The 14,323-nt window shown below is 46.5% G+C and overlaps 2 protein-coding genes across 6 annotated transcripts in view; one reads left to right on the top strand and one right to left on the bottom strand.

Moving 5' to 3' along the window:
- LOC137859132 (lipase member M-like) overlaps positions 1-14,323 on the bottom strand; it is a 51,675-nt gene that overhangs the window by 18,654 nt on the left and 18,698 nt on the right. For 2 of the 4 annotated variants that reach the window (XM_068687807.1, XM_068687805.1), the window contains exons 2-4: positions 7,881-8,152; positions 6,790-6,839; positions 5,003-5,286 (exon numbers count right to left, since the gene is read on the bottom strand). The exons of 1 other annotated variant lie outside the window; for it this stretch is intronic. In XM_068687807.1, coding sequence (XP_068543908.1) covers positions 5,003-5,026 — 24 coding nt within the window. In that variant the 5' untranslated portion in view covers positions 5,027-5,286; positions 6,790-6,839; positions 7,881-8,152. The remainder of the gene's footprint in view (positions 1-5,002; positions 5,287-6,789; positions 6,840-7,880; positions 8,153-14,323) is intronic. One more of the 4 variants, XM_068687806.1, reaches the window with a different exon arrangement.
- On the top strand, positions 2,495-13,030 carry LOC137859134 (lysosomal acid lipase/cholesteryl ester hydrolase-like). 2 transcript variants are annotated; one of them, XM_068687812.1, is made up of 10 exons: positions 2,495-2,623; positions 4,288-4,377; positions 4,934-5,099; positions 6,725-6,923; positions 7,447-7,556; positions 7,925-8,061; positions 8,894-9,037; positions 10,008-10,079; positions 11,326-11,391; positions 11,947-13,030. In XM_068687812.1, exons 2-10 carry the CDS (start codon positions 4,294-4,296, stop codon positions 12,178-12,180), a joined length of 1,212 nt encoding a protein of 403 aa, XP_068543913.1. In that variant the 5' UTR covers positions 2,495-2,623; positions 4,288-4,293; the 3' UTR covers positions 12,181-13,030. The 2 variants fall into 2 exon arrangements, with proteins under 2 accessions (XP_068543913.1, XP_068543912.1); XM_068687811.1 differs by having other exon boundaries at positions 11,326-12,088.

Here is a 14,323-nt window from a genome sequence, read left to right as displayed (position 1 = left end):
TGGGGGTTGGCAGTCCATGAGTAGGGAGGGTGCTTGGTGACCTTCTCTCCCCTAACTCTCTTGCCCTGGCACCAGCTCCCGTTGTGGTTTTCTTTGCAGAAAGCGCCTTCAGGAGCAGGAGGCTTTGTAAGGATTGCTGTCGAATAGATGTGACTTGGCTTTTGTCTAAACAAAGAGAATTTGGCTTTGGTGTTTCCTGAAAGGTCATATGTGTTTCAAAATACTGCGTTCAAAGAACAGTTTCAAATAACAACAAAAACATTCAGAAGTTTGGAAAAAAAAAATCTCAAGAAAATTTAAGACATTTCAGAATACATATATTTTAAAATCTCTGAAAAATTCCAATTTAGAACCCAAACAAGTTGAAAACTTCCATGTTTTCCTGAGGCTACCACTGCAATCAGAAACAGCTTCAGATGATTCCTTGAACCCCAAGTGCCCACGAGGTAGAGGAACTTTCTCCTACTAGTTCAGTGACTCTTGCTCTGGTTCACTGGTTTTCAGCCAGACAGAAGTCATATTCCCCTGCTCTATGGGCAGACAAAACCTGCATGTGTTGGAAATTTGCTACCATTACTCAGGCCAACTTACACTAGTCCTGCTGGGATTTGATACCTACCAGCAGCACAAATGATAAAGCAGTCCAACAGTTCGATTTGTGGTTGCTTTCAAGTAATATCCTCTTCTCTCTTCCCTTTGCTGGGATTTTGTTGTTGCAAGAGGAAAATAAAATAATTTGTAAAACCTCTGTGGTAAGCATGGCTTTTCAGCTCAGAATTCTTTATTTTTATTTTAATTTTGTAGATGGATTTTTTATTTTTTTTAATTGCTGTTCTACTTTCTTTGGACAGATGAGAGAAATGTATTATTTCTCCAGTAACAAATGCAGCCAGTAGGAAAAATAAAGTAACATTTTCAGGAGAAAGGGCAGTAATCCAAATATCTACAAGCATGTCAGGTCAAGGTGCTTGTGTCAGTGCTTCAGGAGGTGCAAGTGTCAGTGCTTCAGGAGATCTGAATGGGGCTGATTTTACTGGCTTGTTCACACCTTAATAGCCTATGCAATAATTCAGGGCTGATTGAGGTCATTCTGGAGGCCTTCCAGACTGATTTTATCAGTGCTTGAGGAGAGGGAGGGAATATTTATGGGGCTGCAGAGATGGCAGTAGTGAGATATGGGCTGGGACTGGTGCAGAAGGGACCCAGGGGACACTACTCCATCCTGGTAGCGTAGCAAGCCTCAGCAGATGTGCTGGGACCTCTCTGGAAAGTCCCCATCCCACACAAGAGTGCGCTGAGGGCTGAGATCACTGGGAACAACTTGGTGAAGATTTAGCTCCTGTTCTGCTCTCTTTCCATCAGGCTCAAGTAATATGGAAAGTAGTATGGGAAGTAACACAGACCTAGACTTGGTGCATGGGACCAGGAGTAGCCATGGCTAGATCAGGAAACTCTCTGAAGGCCTCTCCCCCAAAGAAAGGTGAGTTTCCTCGGTGTTAATATACGCTGGGGGGCAGGAGGAGTGGTTTGTTGTCAACATACTTGATCCTGCTTTTCTGCCTTTCCTCCGCTCCCTGCAGGGGAAAAATCAGGCTCTGTGCTGAGTCACTGCTCGTGAGAGGTGCAGCTGGGAGAGCTTTTGGCCCTGCCTTAAGCTAGTCATTAGTGAAAACCAGTCATTACAGCTTTGGATTGAGGTGGGCTTGTCTAGGCTTCCCAAAGAGCTCCTGTTTGTATTTTAACAAGCTCTGCTTGACCAAATATAGCAGGTATTAACGTCAGGAAGGACAACAGGAGCCAGACCCCAGATCACACTGCTCCCTCTTAAGCTGGGTCGTTGCAATATGCAAGTGCGTAGGCAGTTTGGCGAGGGGTGGAGCGTTGGTTTGGAAAGCAGTGCTGCCAAAAATCCACCCACAGCCCATGCCAGCCTTCGCCAGCTCTGCAGAGCCTCCCTGGCAGCAGTGGACTGAGGACACTGCCAGCTGCGAAGCAGTACAGCCCACAGGAGGCACAGTGGGCAGGCTCACATCACCTAGCAGGGGCCACATTAAGTGCACGCCAACACATGGAGGTAACCACACAGGTGGGGGTGGCCATGCACGGACACCCAGCAGAGAAAGTCACCTCATGCAGTGCTCCCAGCAGGCATCCCGCGTGCTATATGAGAAAGGGCATGTCCTCCTGATGAAACTGCTCCCGTGGGAGCGCAAGGCAGCTTCATCCCCAGCCCCTTCCACCCCGTTACAGGCAGGGAGCGGTCTGGCAGCAGCACACTGGCCCCATGGAGGCCATGGACAATGTCAGATCACACTGCACTGCATTAGGTGGGAATGTCCGATTTGCCATGTCTCTCTCCTCTTCTGGGTAATACTCTGACATGAGCCTGGGTAGGAAGGGTGTCTCCTTTTGGAGCGATTCCAGTCCTCGGGTAAGTTGCACATTAGTGGGAGAAGGGATTAGGGGGAGTGGCAACTTGCGTCACTGCCAGGTGCACGGAGGAGAGGGATAACAGCCAGGTGTGTGTGGGGAGAGTGCAGCACAGAAAGCACGCTCCGCTCCCTCCTGCTCAGCAGATCCTGGGAGAAAGGCACCTGCCCTGCTGCGGCAGACAAGCTGACGGGTAACCCTTTCTCCTTCTGCGCTTGAACTGCATCCGTGTGGGCGTCAGGAGAGAGGTGCAGTGAGCTGAAGGGTCCCGCGGATGGGGGGGACAACAGAACAGTTGTTTTCTGCTCAAGGGAGGGATGGTGGGGATGCTCAGAAGTCAGGAACGTGCTGCTGGTGCAAGAGGTTTCTCTCTGCTGCTGAGCTACCAATCACAAAGAGGATATTTTTCCTGGTTGGCTGATGCAAGGAAAGGTCCATCCTGAGCTAGGCTCTTCCCTTGAAATTACATGCTATTCCCGTGACGTTGCACCATGAAAAATGCTTTCTGCCTCTTTCTGTCTCCCCTTGCTTTGCTTTTCAATACAAAGCAACAAGACAGACCCAGGCATCTTGGGGAGTGGAGCCATCAGGAGCACACACAGCCACTGCCCTGCTGAGCCTCCCTCCTCTGCCTGCTGGTCCTGGTGGCCCTGCCTTCCTGATGAGCATGGTGAGAAAGGCCCTGCAGCTGCCTGTGGCTGACCCCAGCTGCCACAGGCAATGAGATGCCTGGCAACCCCAGGTGCAGGGAACCCTTCTCCCCGAGAGCAGGGAGGTTCCTGGGGAGGTGGGGGGTCTCCATTGGCTGGGCCATGCCACAACCACCAGGACCCAGTGCTGGTGATAGCCCTGCTGTGAGTAGGACATGGGCAAAAGACCTCCAAATGCCCCCTCCACCAGTGCAGCAGTGCTGGTGTGATCCTGCCCACATCTGCTCCAGAGACAGCAAAGGGAGTAGGTGGCCTTCTTCCCCACTGTGCAACCACCTCCTGCAGCAAGGAAAGCCAGTTAGAGATGATGGAAACCTGCTCACTCTCCTCCTTTCCTTGGCCAGCAAGATATTTTGCAGGGAGGCAGTGGGGTGGATTGCAGTGGGCCTTTGACTGGGCTGTCAGCTGGTCTCCATGCTGCCTCAGTGTGACCACAGCATGATCTGAGGTCCTTTCCGGCACTGACCATGCAGACTCGATGCCTGTGCTGTGAAAGCCACGCACATGAAGGAGCAGTGGGACCCCCATGTGGGCTCCTTAAAATGCGTGAAGTCTTGGTACAGCATTTGTGCTGTCAGGGAGAAGAGCAGGTCTCCTGGGACAGTACATCATGCTGGTTTGCAAACAAATCCAAAGTGTCCTAAGGTTTCTACAGTCTTACCTCCAGCCATAAAGAGAGCCCAACCAAAAGTGTTATAAACAAAACCTTGATTAGCCTAAAATTTAAAACTGAGTGATTTACTTCTGACTAGTTCGGCTAGTTTAAACAAATAATCTATTATTCTGACTATCTGAAACATCATTTAAAATGAATAGTCTGTAATCCTCTCCTCAAAGACCAGGAATGCTTAGGTGGGTACAGATGTATATGTGTATGTGCATGTAAATACTTTTTCAAAATACAAGGCTCTGACGGAGAACTTGTGATTAAAATGTGATGGAGTTTGGACCCTGACATTGTACAAGATAAGCAAAATGAGCATTTCTTAAAACAAATTGGATGCTTTCAACTTTAAAATTGTTTCACCTGTTGGGTGGTCAGATTAATCTACTAATAAAAGTATAGCACATGTCAAATGCCATTCCTGTCTCCTGTGCCAGCAAGATCAATGTCTCTTACTCTCATTATATTGACACTGTTTTGCAGAGAACCATGATGTGGCTGTTCTTCACCATTGCTTGTTTGATCTGCAGCACTGAAAAGTGCAATGCAAGCCCCGAGGTGTTCATGGATGTTGTAAGTCCTGCCTTCTCTCTGCTCTTTTCCTGATGTGCCAGCTCAAATCTTGGATATGTAAGGTATATACTGTCACAGTCTAGATAGGACCCATGGTCTCTGCATGTGTATTTTTACCAGAGTTTGGTGCCAGAGGATTATTAGACTTTTTGTCTACCTGTGTATATATACACACAGATTTACAGCTGGCATTTATGGGCAGTCTGGTCTGGGTCAACTGGTTTGATCCAGGCAGCTGTCTCAGGCTTGGAGCTTAACTCTCATTGCTGCCTAGCTCTTCATAGCCATTGATTGCAAAATAAAAATCAGCCCTGGGCCTTTCTTTACTAGACCTGAGTGAGAGAAACTCATACCTGCCAAAACTGTTAGCTGAAGTCATGGTATCTCCACAGCATTGGTGAGGGGACCTAGGGAGGTCCCTATACCACCCTCCTGCTGACAGCAGGAGTAACCAGATCTGGGACAGGGTGGCCAGAGCTTGGTGTGGCATCTTTCCAGTATGGAGAATCCCCACTTTCCTTCAGACCTGCCCCATGTCATCCCTCCTGTCCTGCAGGGTGAAATCATTCGCTACCATGGGTACCCCTATGAAGAGCATGAAATTGTGACAGATGATGGTTATTACCTCACCATACAGAGGATTCCTCATGGTAGAGACAACTCGGGGAGTTCAAGCACCTCCCATGATGCAGAGACACAAGGTTCCAGCATGTTTTGTGTCTGTAAGTGCCACAAGAAGGTCTTCTGGGTCCTGGGGCCCCGAAAACTTTGCTGGGCTGGAGGAAGGTATGGGAATGTCTGCCTCAACATGGGTGGGTCCTCAGATAGGCATCCTTCCCTGTCGAATTAGTCTTGGGAGCAGAAGAAATGCAGGTGCCCACCGTGCCAACCCTGTTGTTCCAGGAGGATCTACCCAAAAGAGGAGGGGAAAGATAAGGAAAATGAATGAGGCAAAGAAATCTGTCCCCAGACTTTACTCCAGTCCAAAGCCAGACAAACCCATGAACTAAAGTACAAGGGAAGCTGGAATATGGACCCATGAACCTGGTAAAGGTATTCTTTGTAGAGCCATTTATTACCAAAAACAAACCATGTGTCCAGTCCAATGCCATCTCTCCATTTTGGCTGCTTTCTGCTCCTGACTTGAGCTATTGTTTCAAAGGGAAAGGATGATGCCCCACTCTGGGCAGGGTGTCAATCTCCTGGGAAATGGGAGGACTGACATATGAACATGGCAGATGAGTGTAAGTCACTGTAAGTGAGTGTAGGGTTACTTTGTCATCTTACAGTGAGGGTCTGGAAAATAACATAACAAAGAGAAGACAAAGAAAAAGGAGAGGAGAGGAGAGGAGAGGAGAGGAGAGGAGAGGAGAGGAGAGGAGAGGAGAGGAGAGGAGAGGAGAGGAGAGGAGAGGAGAGGAGAGGAGAGGAGAGGAGAGGAGAGGAGAGGAGAGGAGAGGAGAGGAGAGGAGAGGAGAGGAGAGGAGAGGAGAGGAGAGGAGAGGAGAGGAGAGGAGAGGAGAGGAGAGGAGAGGAGAGGAGAGGAGAGGAGAGGAGAGGAGAGGAGAGGAGAGGAGAGGAGAGGAGAGGAGAGGAGAGGAGAGGAGAGGAGAGGAGAGGAGAAAGGACTTTTATATGAACCATTTCATGCTGCAGCCTGTGGTAGACCTCCTGTTTGAATTCATATATCCCTATGATGACCTATTGTGGCTGTGAATTTGGACCTGCTTTGACCAGGGAATTGGATCAGTCCTTTCCAAATCGAATCTTTCTATGCTCTCTTCTACTCTCTTCCTATGGCAGTTCAGGCTTTTTGGTGCTGTGTCAAAAAAACACATATATATTTTTTTTTTCTGGGGTGCTGGAATTTGCCCATATAGATTGAAGTGGGCAGAAATGGGTGGAGGAGATGCTTCTGGCCACCTCAAGTACCAGTGTCTCTTGTGATGGGGCTGTGCTGTGAGAGATAGACACAAAGCCTAGACTACACTGAACCAAACAAAAGGCACAAGGAGGAGGGTGGTCTCCATACAATGGGCACATTCAGTGTCCAGACAGACATGGGGCATGGTTTCCTTCTTCCTGGGGGTGTAATTTACCATGCTGCATTCAGTGTGGAGTCCCACCTTTTTTTTTTTCAGCTTCATTTTATCAGTTTTCTCTGGCCTGGGATTACCAAAGAGCTGACACGTTCACCAAAAACACATCGCCAAAGAGGCTGAAGGTCACAGGCAAATTATTCTCCCTACACTGCAGTCAATTCTGCAGTGGGGCACTGACAAAGCAGTATCGGAAGTGTGAATAGAAAGTTATGTTGGAGAAAATGACCCTTTTCTTCTTTCTTCAGCTCCAAAGCCTGCAGTGCTCCTGCAGCATGGCCTGGTGTTGGAGGGCAGTAACTGGGTTACTAACCTGCCCAACAGCAGCCTGGGCTTCATCCTCGCAGATGCTGGCTATGATGTCTGGATAGGAAACAGCAGGGGGAACAGCTGGTCACGCAAACACAAAGAGTTTGAATATCGCAACGAGAAATACTCAGCTTACAGGTATTTTCAATGAAGCTACAGAAATGCCATTAGATCTGCCCAGGAGTGTTTTCAGAAGAGTAAGCAGGTATCTGGTACGGTGTTGGGCTCCTAGCCCTGGCCCTGCAGTTTCCTTAGACTGGAGAAGTGGCTCCACCAGCGCAATTGCATAAGCTGCCCTTGGGCATAAAGTTTACTTTCACCACCAAGACACGACCGGGGTGCCCGTATCTGCTAGAGACCTAGCAAAAATAGCCCTACCCAAATAGTCTTTCCCTAATTTAGCCTTTGCTGCAAACAAATCAATTCTCAAAAGTGTTCATGCGGCTGGGGCTCCTCCAGGTGATAGGAGCAGATGGCACATTCCAGAGCAAATGTAGTAATCTTTTATGGGGACAAATAGCAAATAAACTTTGCCACTCAGAGGTGGCAGCACAGATCCTGCGTATGTGCTGGTGGGAATACTACATGGAAAAACTTGTCATGGCATGCCTATTACTCTCATCATGCTAATAGTTTAGTTACATTCCCATCTCTGTTGCAGCTTTCATGAAATGGCCATGTATGACCTTCCAGCAACAATCAACTACATTTTGCGGAAAACTGGACAGGAGCAGTTATACTATGTGGCTTACTCTCAAGGCACCACCACAGGTACTTATGACGGCATCAGGATTAGGTTGGCTGTGCACCTCGTGTATAAGTTTATATTATATTTGTGTATAGGTTTATATTATATTTGAGCAGTGGTGGTCCAAAAACTGTTGCAGCATTGGTTTTTGATTAATCCTGCTGTTGCCAGAGCCTGAAGAAGGGCTTGTGGGAGCTGCAGCTGGACTGTACATTCAAGCTAGGAGCTGAAATGCATCAGCAGCAAAAGGTCCAGGTCAGGTCACCAACATGCACTTGTTCTTGCATGTTAGAGCACTTTCTAGGGACTCTTCCAATGGACACATGCATCAGGGAGCCAAAACTCACACATAAATAGCAGGGCAGCGTCTGATTCCTTCTCACTCCCACAGGTTTCATCGCATTTTCTTCCATTCCTGAGCTGGATCGCAAAATCAAGATGTTTTTCGCATTGGCTCCTATCACCACGAGCTCAAACATGAAGTCACCCTTGGTCAGAGTGTTTGACCTTCCTGAGAGTCTGGTTAAGGTAGGTTCTCGCCACACACTCTCCTGGTTTTCCTGTTGGTCAGTCCTTGATTTAGCACTTGAGAAAGGTCCTACCAAAAGGAATGTTTGCCCTGAAACACATGAATTGAGAGGGGAAGGTGAAAGTCGCTTTCATTTCCCTGCTCTCTGTGTGCCTTTTGCGTTTAGCAGGGTACATTTGTAATTGTAGTATTGAACCTGGGGAGCATTAAACCATGTAAAGCATCATGCTGTCCAGTCCTAACCAGATAAGAGTTATTTCTAGATATTGTTTCTGAGTCCTTCCTTCTAGAAGAAACTTCTTCTAGGAAAGATCCTGGCTCTTCCAGGGCCCTGATCTTTTTGGAAAAGGCCGAATTACAAAGCACAGCAAAGTTGTGGGAATGCAGACAGCAACTTCCAGGGGTGAGCAGATTTCTGGTGGAACATCTGGAAGAGAAATAGGAGTGTGAGCCCTTCCAAAGGGCAGGGATGGAGCTGCTGACTCACCTCCTACCAAGCTCACACAGCAGGCTTGGGGGTGTAGGGATTCACTGCTGACAGCCACCTCCATGTCACATCCTAGTGGTACAGCGTGCTTGCAGCTGCCAATCCAGGGCAGATGCACAGCAAGTTCAGGTGGTTGTAGATGTCCCAGTAGACAGAGCCTTGCTCCCCATTTTCCTGACCTACATGGCCACACAGAGTGCAACATCAGCCACACAATGTAAGACCCCTGGTCCCCATCTTTGGTAGCCAACATCTCCTGAGGGTTGTTCTGGCTTTGTGAGCTCTCCTCTGCGTGCTGCTGAAGCACTGTGAACCATGCTGACTGATGCTTCTGCATTTTGTAGTTCATTTTAGGACACATACTGGTCTTCGATAAGGGCGAGATTTTGCAGCAAGTGACTTCCCGTCTGTGCGGCTACACATTCTTTAAAAGCTTTTGCTCTTTGGTCCTTTACTTGCCTGGTGGGTTTACCGACAGCTTAAATGTGGTATGTATGCTACTGATTACTTGTTAAGTGATCCAGTTTCTGACTGTTTAAGCCTGATTTGACTGTGCAAACAATGTCAAGGAAAGCACAGTATCCTGTTTTCACTGGCTGTCTGAAGTGGGGCAGGCAGTGGAGCTGGCCACCTGCACAGCAGACCCCCCAGCGCAGAGATTGTGTGAAATGTTCTGGGACCCTGTGACTCTTACGTCACCTAAAATACTCCAAGACTTGACACATGTAGTGCCTCAAAGCCAAGTAAAGCAGCACCATCAGCTAGCTGCCTTCACCTGCCTTTTGCATCTTTCATTCACCGAAAAATCTGCGCCCAACAGGGCCAGCACTGCAGCAACCCAGGTTGCTTGTTGCTGTGTCCAGGTGAGTTGGGGCTGTCCCCGAGGATGGAGACCCCCTCACAGCTTCATGTGGGGAAGGGCCATTTCCTCAGAGCCAGATCCTGTCACAATTGTCTCCTGCAAGTAAAATCAGTGACAGGTCAATGGAGGTACCTAGGTTGGTCATGGATAGAGTCAGAGCTAGGCCACTATTTCTCAAAGAAATTGATGGTGTTATTCCTTAATTTTCCAAGGAGGGAATGCTTTAGAAATAATGTGTAGAACTACTGTGATGTGTTGCACATTGTCTTTGCAACAGGGTCCTGAGCACAAGATACAGTTTTACTTTGAAAACTGCATAGACTCGTAATCTGACCCAGCATCCCATGAAAACTGCCAGGCTTACCGAAGGGATCTGTACAGCACCCTTCATGCCGCTGTCTGCCTGCAGTGTTGGTTTGTATGACATGGGGCTGAGTCTTGACTTCAAAGAGATAAGATAAAGCAGTTTGTGCAAATGAGAGCCCCAGCTAGCCTGTGTGAGTCAAAGACATTGTATTGCTACTGAACAGGATTAAATTTATTTCTAATGGGATTTCCCCAGTGCAGAGAATAAATATCTCCATGGTTTCTTCCAGAGCCGCATAGATGTCTACTTGTCTCGCTACCCTGATTCAACATCCCTAAAAAACATGTTACATTGGCGCCAGGTAATATTTCCTGCTATAGAATAAGATAGCATGCAACCAGGAACCATATTCTTCTCTCTAAGCTGCCAAGGACCTCTTTTCATTACTTAGGTATAATCCTCCATTACTTTCCCTGCAGAGCTCTATGAGAGAAGGGGGAAATTTGGCATGAAATAGTTGTGCAGATGCAGTTCTTTTGGCCGCAACTTTCAACAAAAGATGACTAGAAGACTTTAGAGCTGCTAGGAGATGGAGAAGGAAGGAAAAACTGGTAATAAATCATAACAAGAGATATTAGAGTAAAGGCTAATAGACGAGGGTCAATAGATCCAGTGTCCAAAACAATTAATCATTGAAAACATGCACAACTTCTGTTGTAGCCATGGACCATGACAGACAAAGGAAACTTGCCCAGAGTTAATGACATGTGCCTTTTTTTGATGATAGCTCTTGGATGTGTGTTAGGTGCACTGTGTGTTTCTGGGGCTTCAGCCTCCAGGCATCTATGCTCTGCAGCTTACCAGTCACCCAAGAGAGGAGAGAGGAAAACCGTGAGCAATGCCAAGGGAACTTACAGGCCATGCTGAAATCTTCCTAGGAGTCGAGCTCTCCTTGTGAATGACAATATCACACACAACAAGCAGCATCCTTGAGCCCTGGTGGCAGGAGGGAGCAGTGGGGTCTCCTGGCAACCGCAACCATGCAGTTGTTCCCTCTGACGGCTGGCAGCAAGCCCCAGCACTGGGCGCCAGCTGCTGAACCTCCTCCAAGGAGCAGGCAGCTTATTGCACAGAGCTGGTGGAATGTCCTCCTTCTGCAACTGTTGATTCCTGTTGTTATCAAGTGTTGGTCAGACTAATTAAGTGAAAACAAAGCATCTTGTGTGACAGCAGAAGCATGACAGGAAAATACAAACTGGGACACAGCTCATGCTTCCATCCCAGAGGAATGTGAACTCTGGTCCCCTGCTGACATTTGAAATGATGGCACATGCAGTGCTTCAATGCAAAACCTTCCTAAAGCATTTCTGTTCAGTTTCGATCAGTTTATTACCATTTAGAAATGAAATACGTAATTTCTAGGGCATCAGCATGCTTGATTTGTCTATCTTTAGTGCTATTAATAGACTATGCCGTCAAAAATAGCTTCTCACTGATATTTGAAGCTATGCAGGGTTAAATCATCTATCCACCCTTCCTCACCTGCTTTTATCTTTCTCATGGTCTCATGCAATGCATGGAAAATAAACATAGCTCTCCTCTTCTAGCTCTATCAAACAGGGGAATTCAAATATTATGATTATGGCAGCGACAATGTGCTTCATTATAACCAGGTAAGAGAAATTCATTCTCATTTGTCAATAGGAAAGAAAGAAAGAAAGAAAGAAAGAAAGAAAGAAAGAAAGAAAGAAAGAAAGAAAGAAAGAGAAGAGAAGAGAAGGAAGGAAGGAAGGAAGGAAGGAAGGAAGGAAGGAAGGAAGGAAGGAAGGAAGGAAGGAAGGAAGGAAGGAAGGAAGGAAGGAAGGAAGGAAGGAAGGAAGGAAGGAAGGAAGGAAAAGATTGCTGTGAAATGAAAATATTGCTGTGAAATGAAAATATTGCTGTGACTGAGACTGAATGTTATGGGATTTATGGAATTTACCTTGTCATATGGGATTCTACCTGTCTTATAAAGAAGAGTTGTGTGATGTCATTCATTGGTGATTTTTCGTCTGTCTGGTGAAATGCGTGGGAGTCCAAGACATAGTCAAGATCTGCAGCGATATTTTCTGGGCCATTTCTCCAGATAGGCAAGAAATTCCAAGCAGCAATCAAGAACACTTTGTATCTTCAAATTGTCTGTGACTTCACAGGCTTTTCTTTCTCAAGTAATATTATTTATCTTCCAGAGCACACCTCCTTTCTATGAACTGGAAAATATGAAAGCACCACTTGCTGCATGGTACGGTGGCAAGGACTGGATTTCAGCCCCTGAAGATGTAAATATAACACTGCCTCGTATAACCAACATGGTGTACAAGAAGTATATTCCCGAATTTGTCCACTTTGATTTCCTTTGGGGTATGCAAGCATATGAACACGTATACAAAGAAATTCTTGAACTGATGAAAAAGAATGCCTAGAGTTGGAAAAGTGGCAGTAATTGTTCATTTCTCCTTTATCTTTGGGGGCTTCTTTTATTTGAAGAAAAAAAAATAAGGAAAAAAAGAGGGGGAAAAGGTTCGTTAAACTGCTGCACGTGTTGTGGGATTATTATTACTCTGGCAAGTGAGGAAAATAGGCCAATCCCACGATCAGAGAATCACATGGGATTTAGGTTAAGTAGATGGAGGTCCTCGCAGAAGTTAGGCATGGACTTTCGACTCTGAGTCTCTCAGATGCCTCACTCACATGAGTTTCCAGCAGCAAGCAATTTCTGTGGAGCTTGGCTCTTGGCTGCTGCTGTAGGCTCTGGCCTCCCTGTGGCTGGGTTCCCAGCTGCGAACAACAGGATAGCAGCTCGGCTCTGTTGTGCATGCTGGTGTTTCAAGAGTGTTCAGATGGGACCACAAAGTTCATTGCTTTACAGTCGGAAGGAGCTAAAAACTTTCTGCTAGTAATAAAAAGAGCTAGTACTGCTGATTCAGGTGACACCAAACTTGATATACACAACAGGGTTTTCAATAAGCTGTACCGAGAAAGACCATTTTGCACCATTTCATGTAATAGTCCCAAGGTCCAAACCCAGCAGGAAAAGTCACTTTTTGCTGAGTCTCAGAAAATGTTTTGGTTTTCTTTATGTGTGAGAGAGAAGAAGAGTCGGGAGTCTAACTCTGTTCTTAGCCTCTGGATTACCCTTCATAATACAGTATTGATTAGGGGAGGAATGGTGAATTTGCCTGTTTGTGCAATGATATTCTTAAAATATGTCTACAAGCAAGCAGAGCAAAGGATAAGGCACTTTTCCCACAAAGATGTATGAAAAATAATAATAAAGCAAAAAGGGTCCACTGGGCTCTGTGTGGTTGTACTGCCTTAAACCTCTGGAGGAGCACAGATCTCTTGTTGTATGCAAGCAAGGGACTTCAGCTTGTCCAGTCCTCCCCCTGCTCAGGGACAACTTTCTGTAGCTTGCAACACTGGCAGGTGCCCGCTGCCCACGATGCCCCTAGCATCCACGCACCCTGAGAGAAAAGGTGGGTGGCAGAGGGCAGGATGGAAGTTGAGGAGGGGTGGGAATGCTCTCCCCAAAGGTAAGCTGTGGGTGCTTCCATCCAAGAGTCTAGAGGTGGTGGGATGTGGCTGCTGGCACTTGTGCACATCCCTGCAGGACAACAGTAGCAGGCTCTGTCTGAGTCTACGGAAATGATCAAAGGAGACCAACTGTAAAAACATTCACTCCCCATCCTTAAGGCTAGAACAAAACAGGACTGGGCAAGGTAATCATACCTCCCACCAGACCAGGTTGCCCAAAGCCCAATCCAAACTGGCTTTCAACACTTCCAGGGATGGGGCATCCACAGCTTTTCTGGGTAGCTTCTTCCAGTGCCCACCACCCTCACAGTAATGAATTTCTTCCTTGCATCTAATCTAAATCAACTCTCATTTAGTTTAATACCATTACTTCTCGACAAAGTATCCCTCTCCAGCTTTCATGTAGGTGCCCTTTAGGTACTGGAAGGAGCTCCAGTGATAGCTAATCACTTGTTGTATTTATAATGACATCTTTTTCTGTGTGCGTAGTTATTTACTGCAGGGCTCTGTCCTAGAGTAGCATTCCTCCAGCACTGCAGTGGATCTCCATGCAAATGCAAGACTCTTCTATCCTTGTAAATAAACATACAAAGCTTGGCAAGACTTTTCCCAAACAGACTTCTGAACAGCTTGTAAGAACTTAATTATTTTTAGTTAAAAAGTACTAATTTATTCATTCTGAAGGTTCATAAGAATTGCAGCATTTTCTTTCCAGTCAGTTTAGAATGTTTCTGCCACTTCTGTAACTGTCTGAAGCAATGCTTGTATTGAATTTATTTAATTCATTCCCACGATGGAGTGTTTTGATGAAGTTCTTTCCAAACCAGGTTTTAGAAGTGCCTTGCTCCCTATGGAACTGGTACTTGTCAACTACCACGTGTTAAGGTTTCAGCAGTAGTTGAACTAGTGCATTTGGGAAGGAAAGAGAACAGTAAAAAATCAAGGTGCTTGTAAGCATAAATATTGTGATGTTCTGTCATCTCAGATTGCCTTGATCAATAAATGGACTGAGTTAACTGGGAAGCTGTGCTG

This window comes from Anas acuta, chromosome 7 (genome assembly GCF_963932015.1).
Source record: "Anas acuta chromosome 7, bAnaAcu1.1, whole genome shotgun sequence".
NCBI lineage: Eukaryota > Metazoa > Chordata > Aves > Anseriformes > Anatidae > Anas > Anas acuta.
Note: the sequence above shows the minus strand (reverse complement) of the source record. Positions and strands in the feature narration are given on the sequence as shown.

Bases quoted from the DNA above. Each gene is read 5' to 3' on its own strand.
- LOC137859134 (XM_068687811.1), top strand. From the start codon at position 4,294: ATGATGTGGCTGTTCTTCACCATTGCTTGTTTGATCTGCAGCACTGAA. The intron at 4,378-4,933 runs GTAAGTCCTGCC...CCTGTCCTGCAG, and splicing joins CCGAGGTGTTCATGGATGTT to GGTGAAATCATTCGCTACCA. The intron at 8,062-8,893 runs GTAGGTTCTCGC...TGCATTTTGTAG, and splicing joins TTCCTGAGAGTCTGGTTAAG to TTCATTTTAGGACACATACT.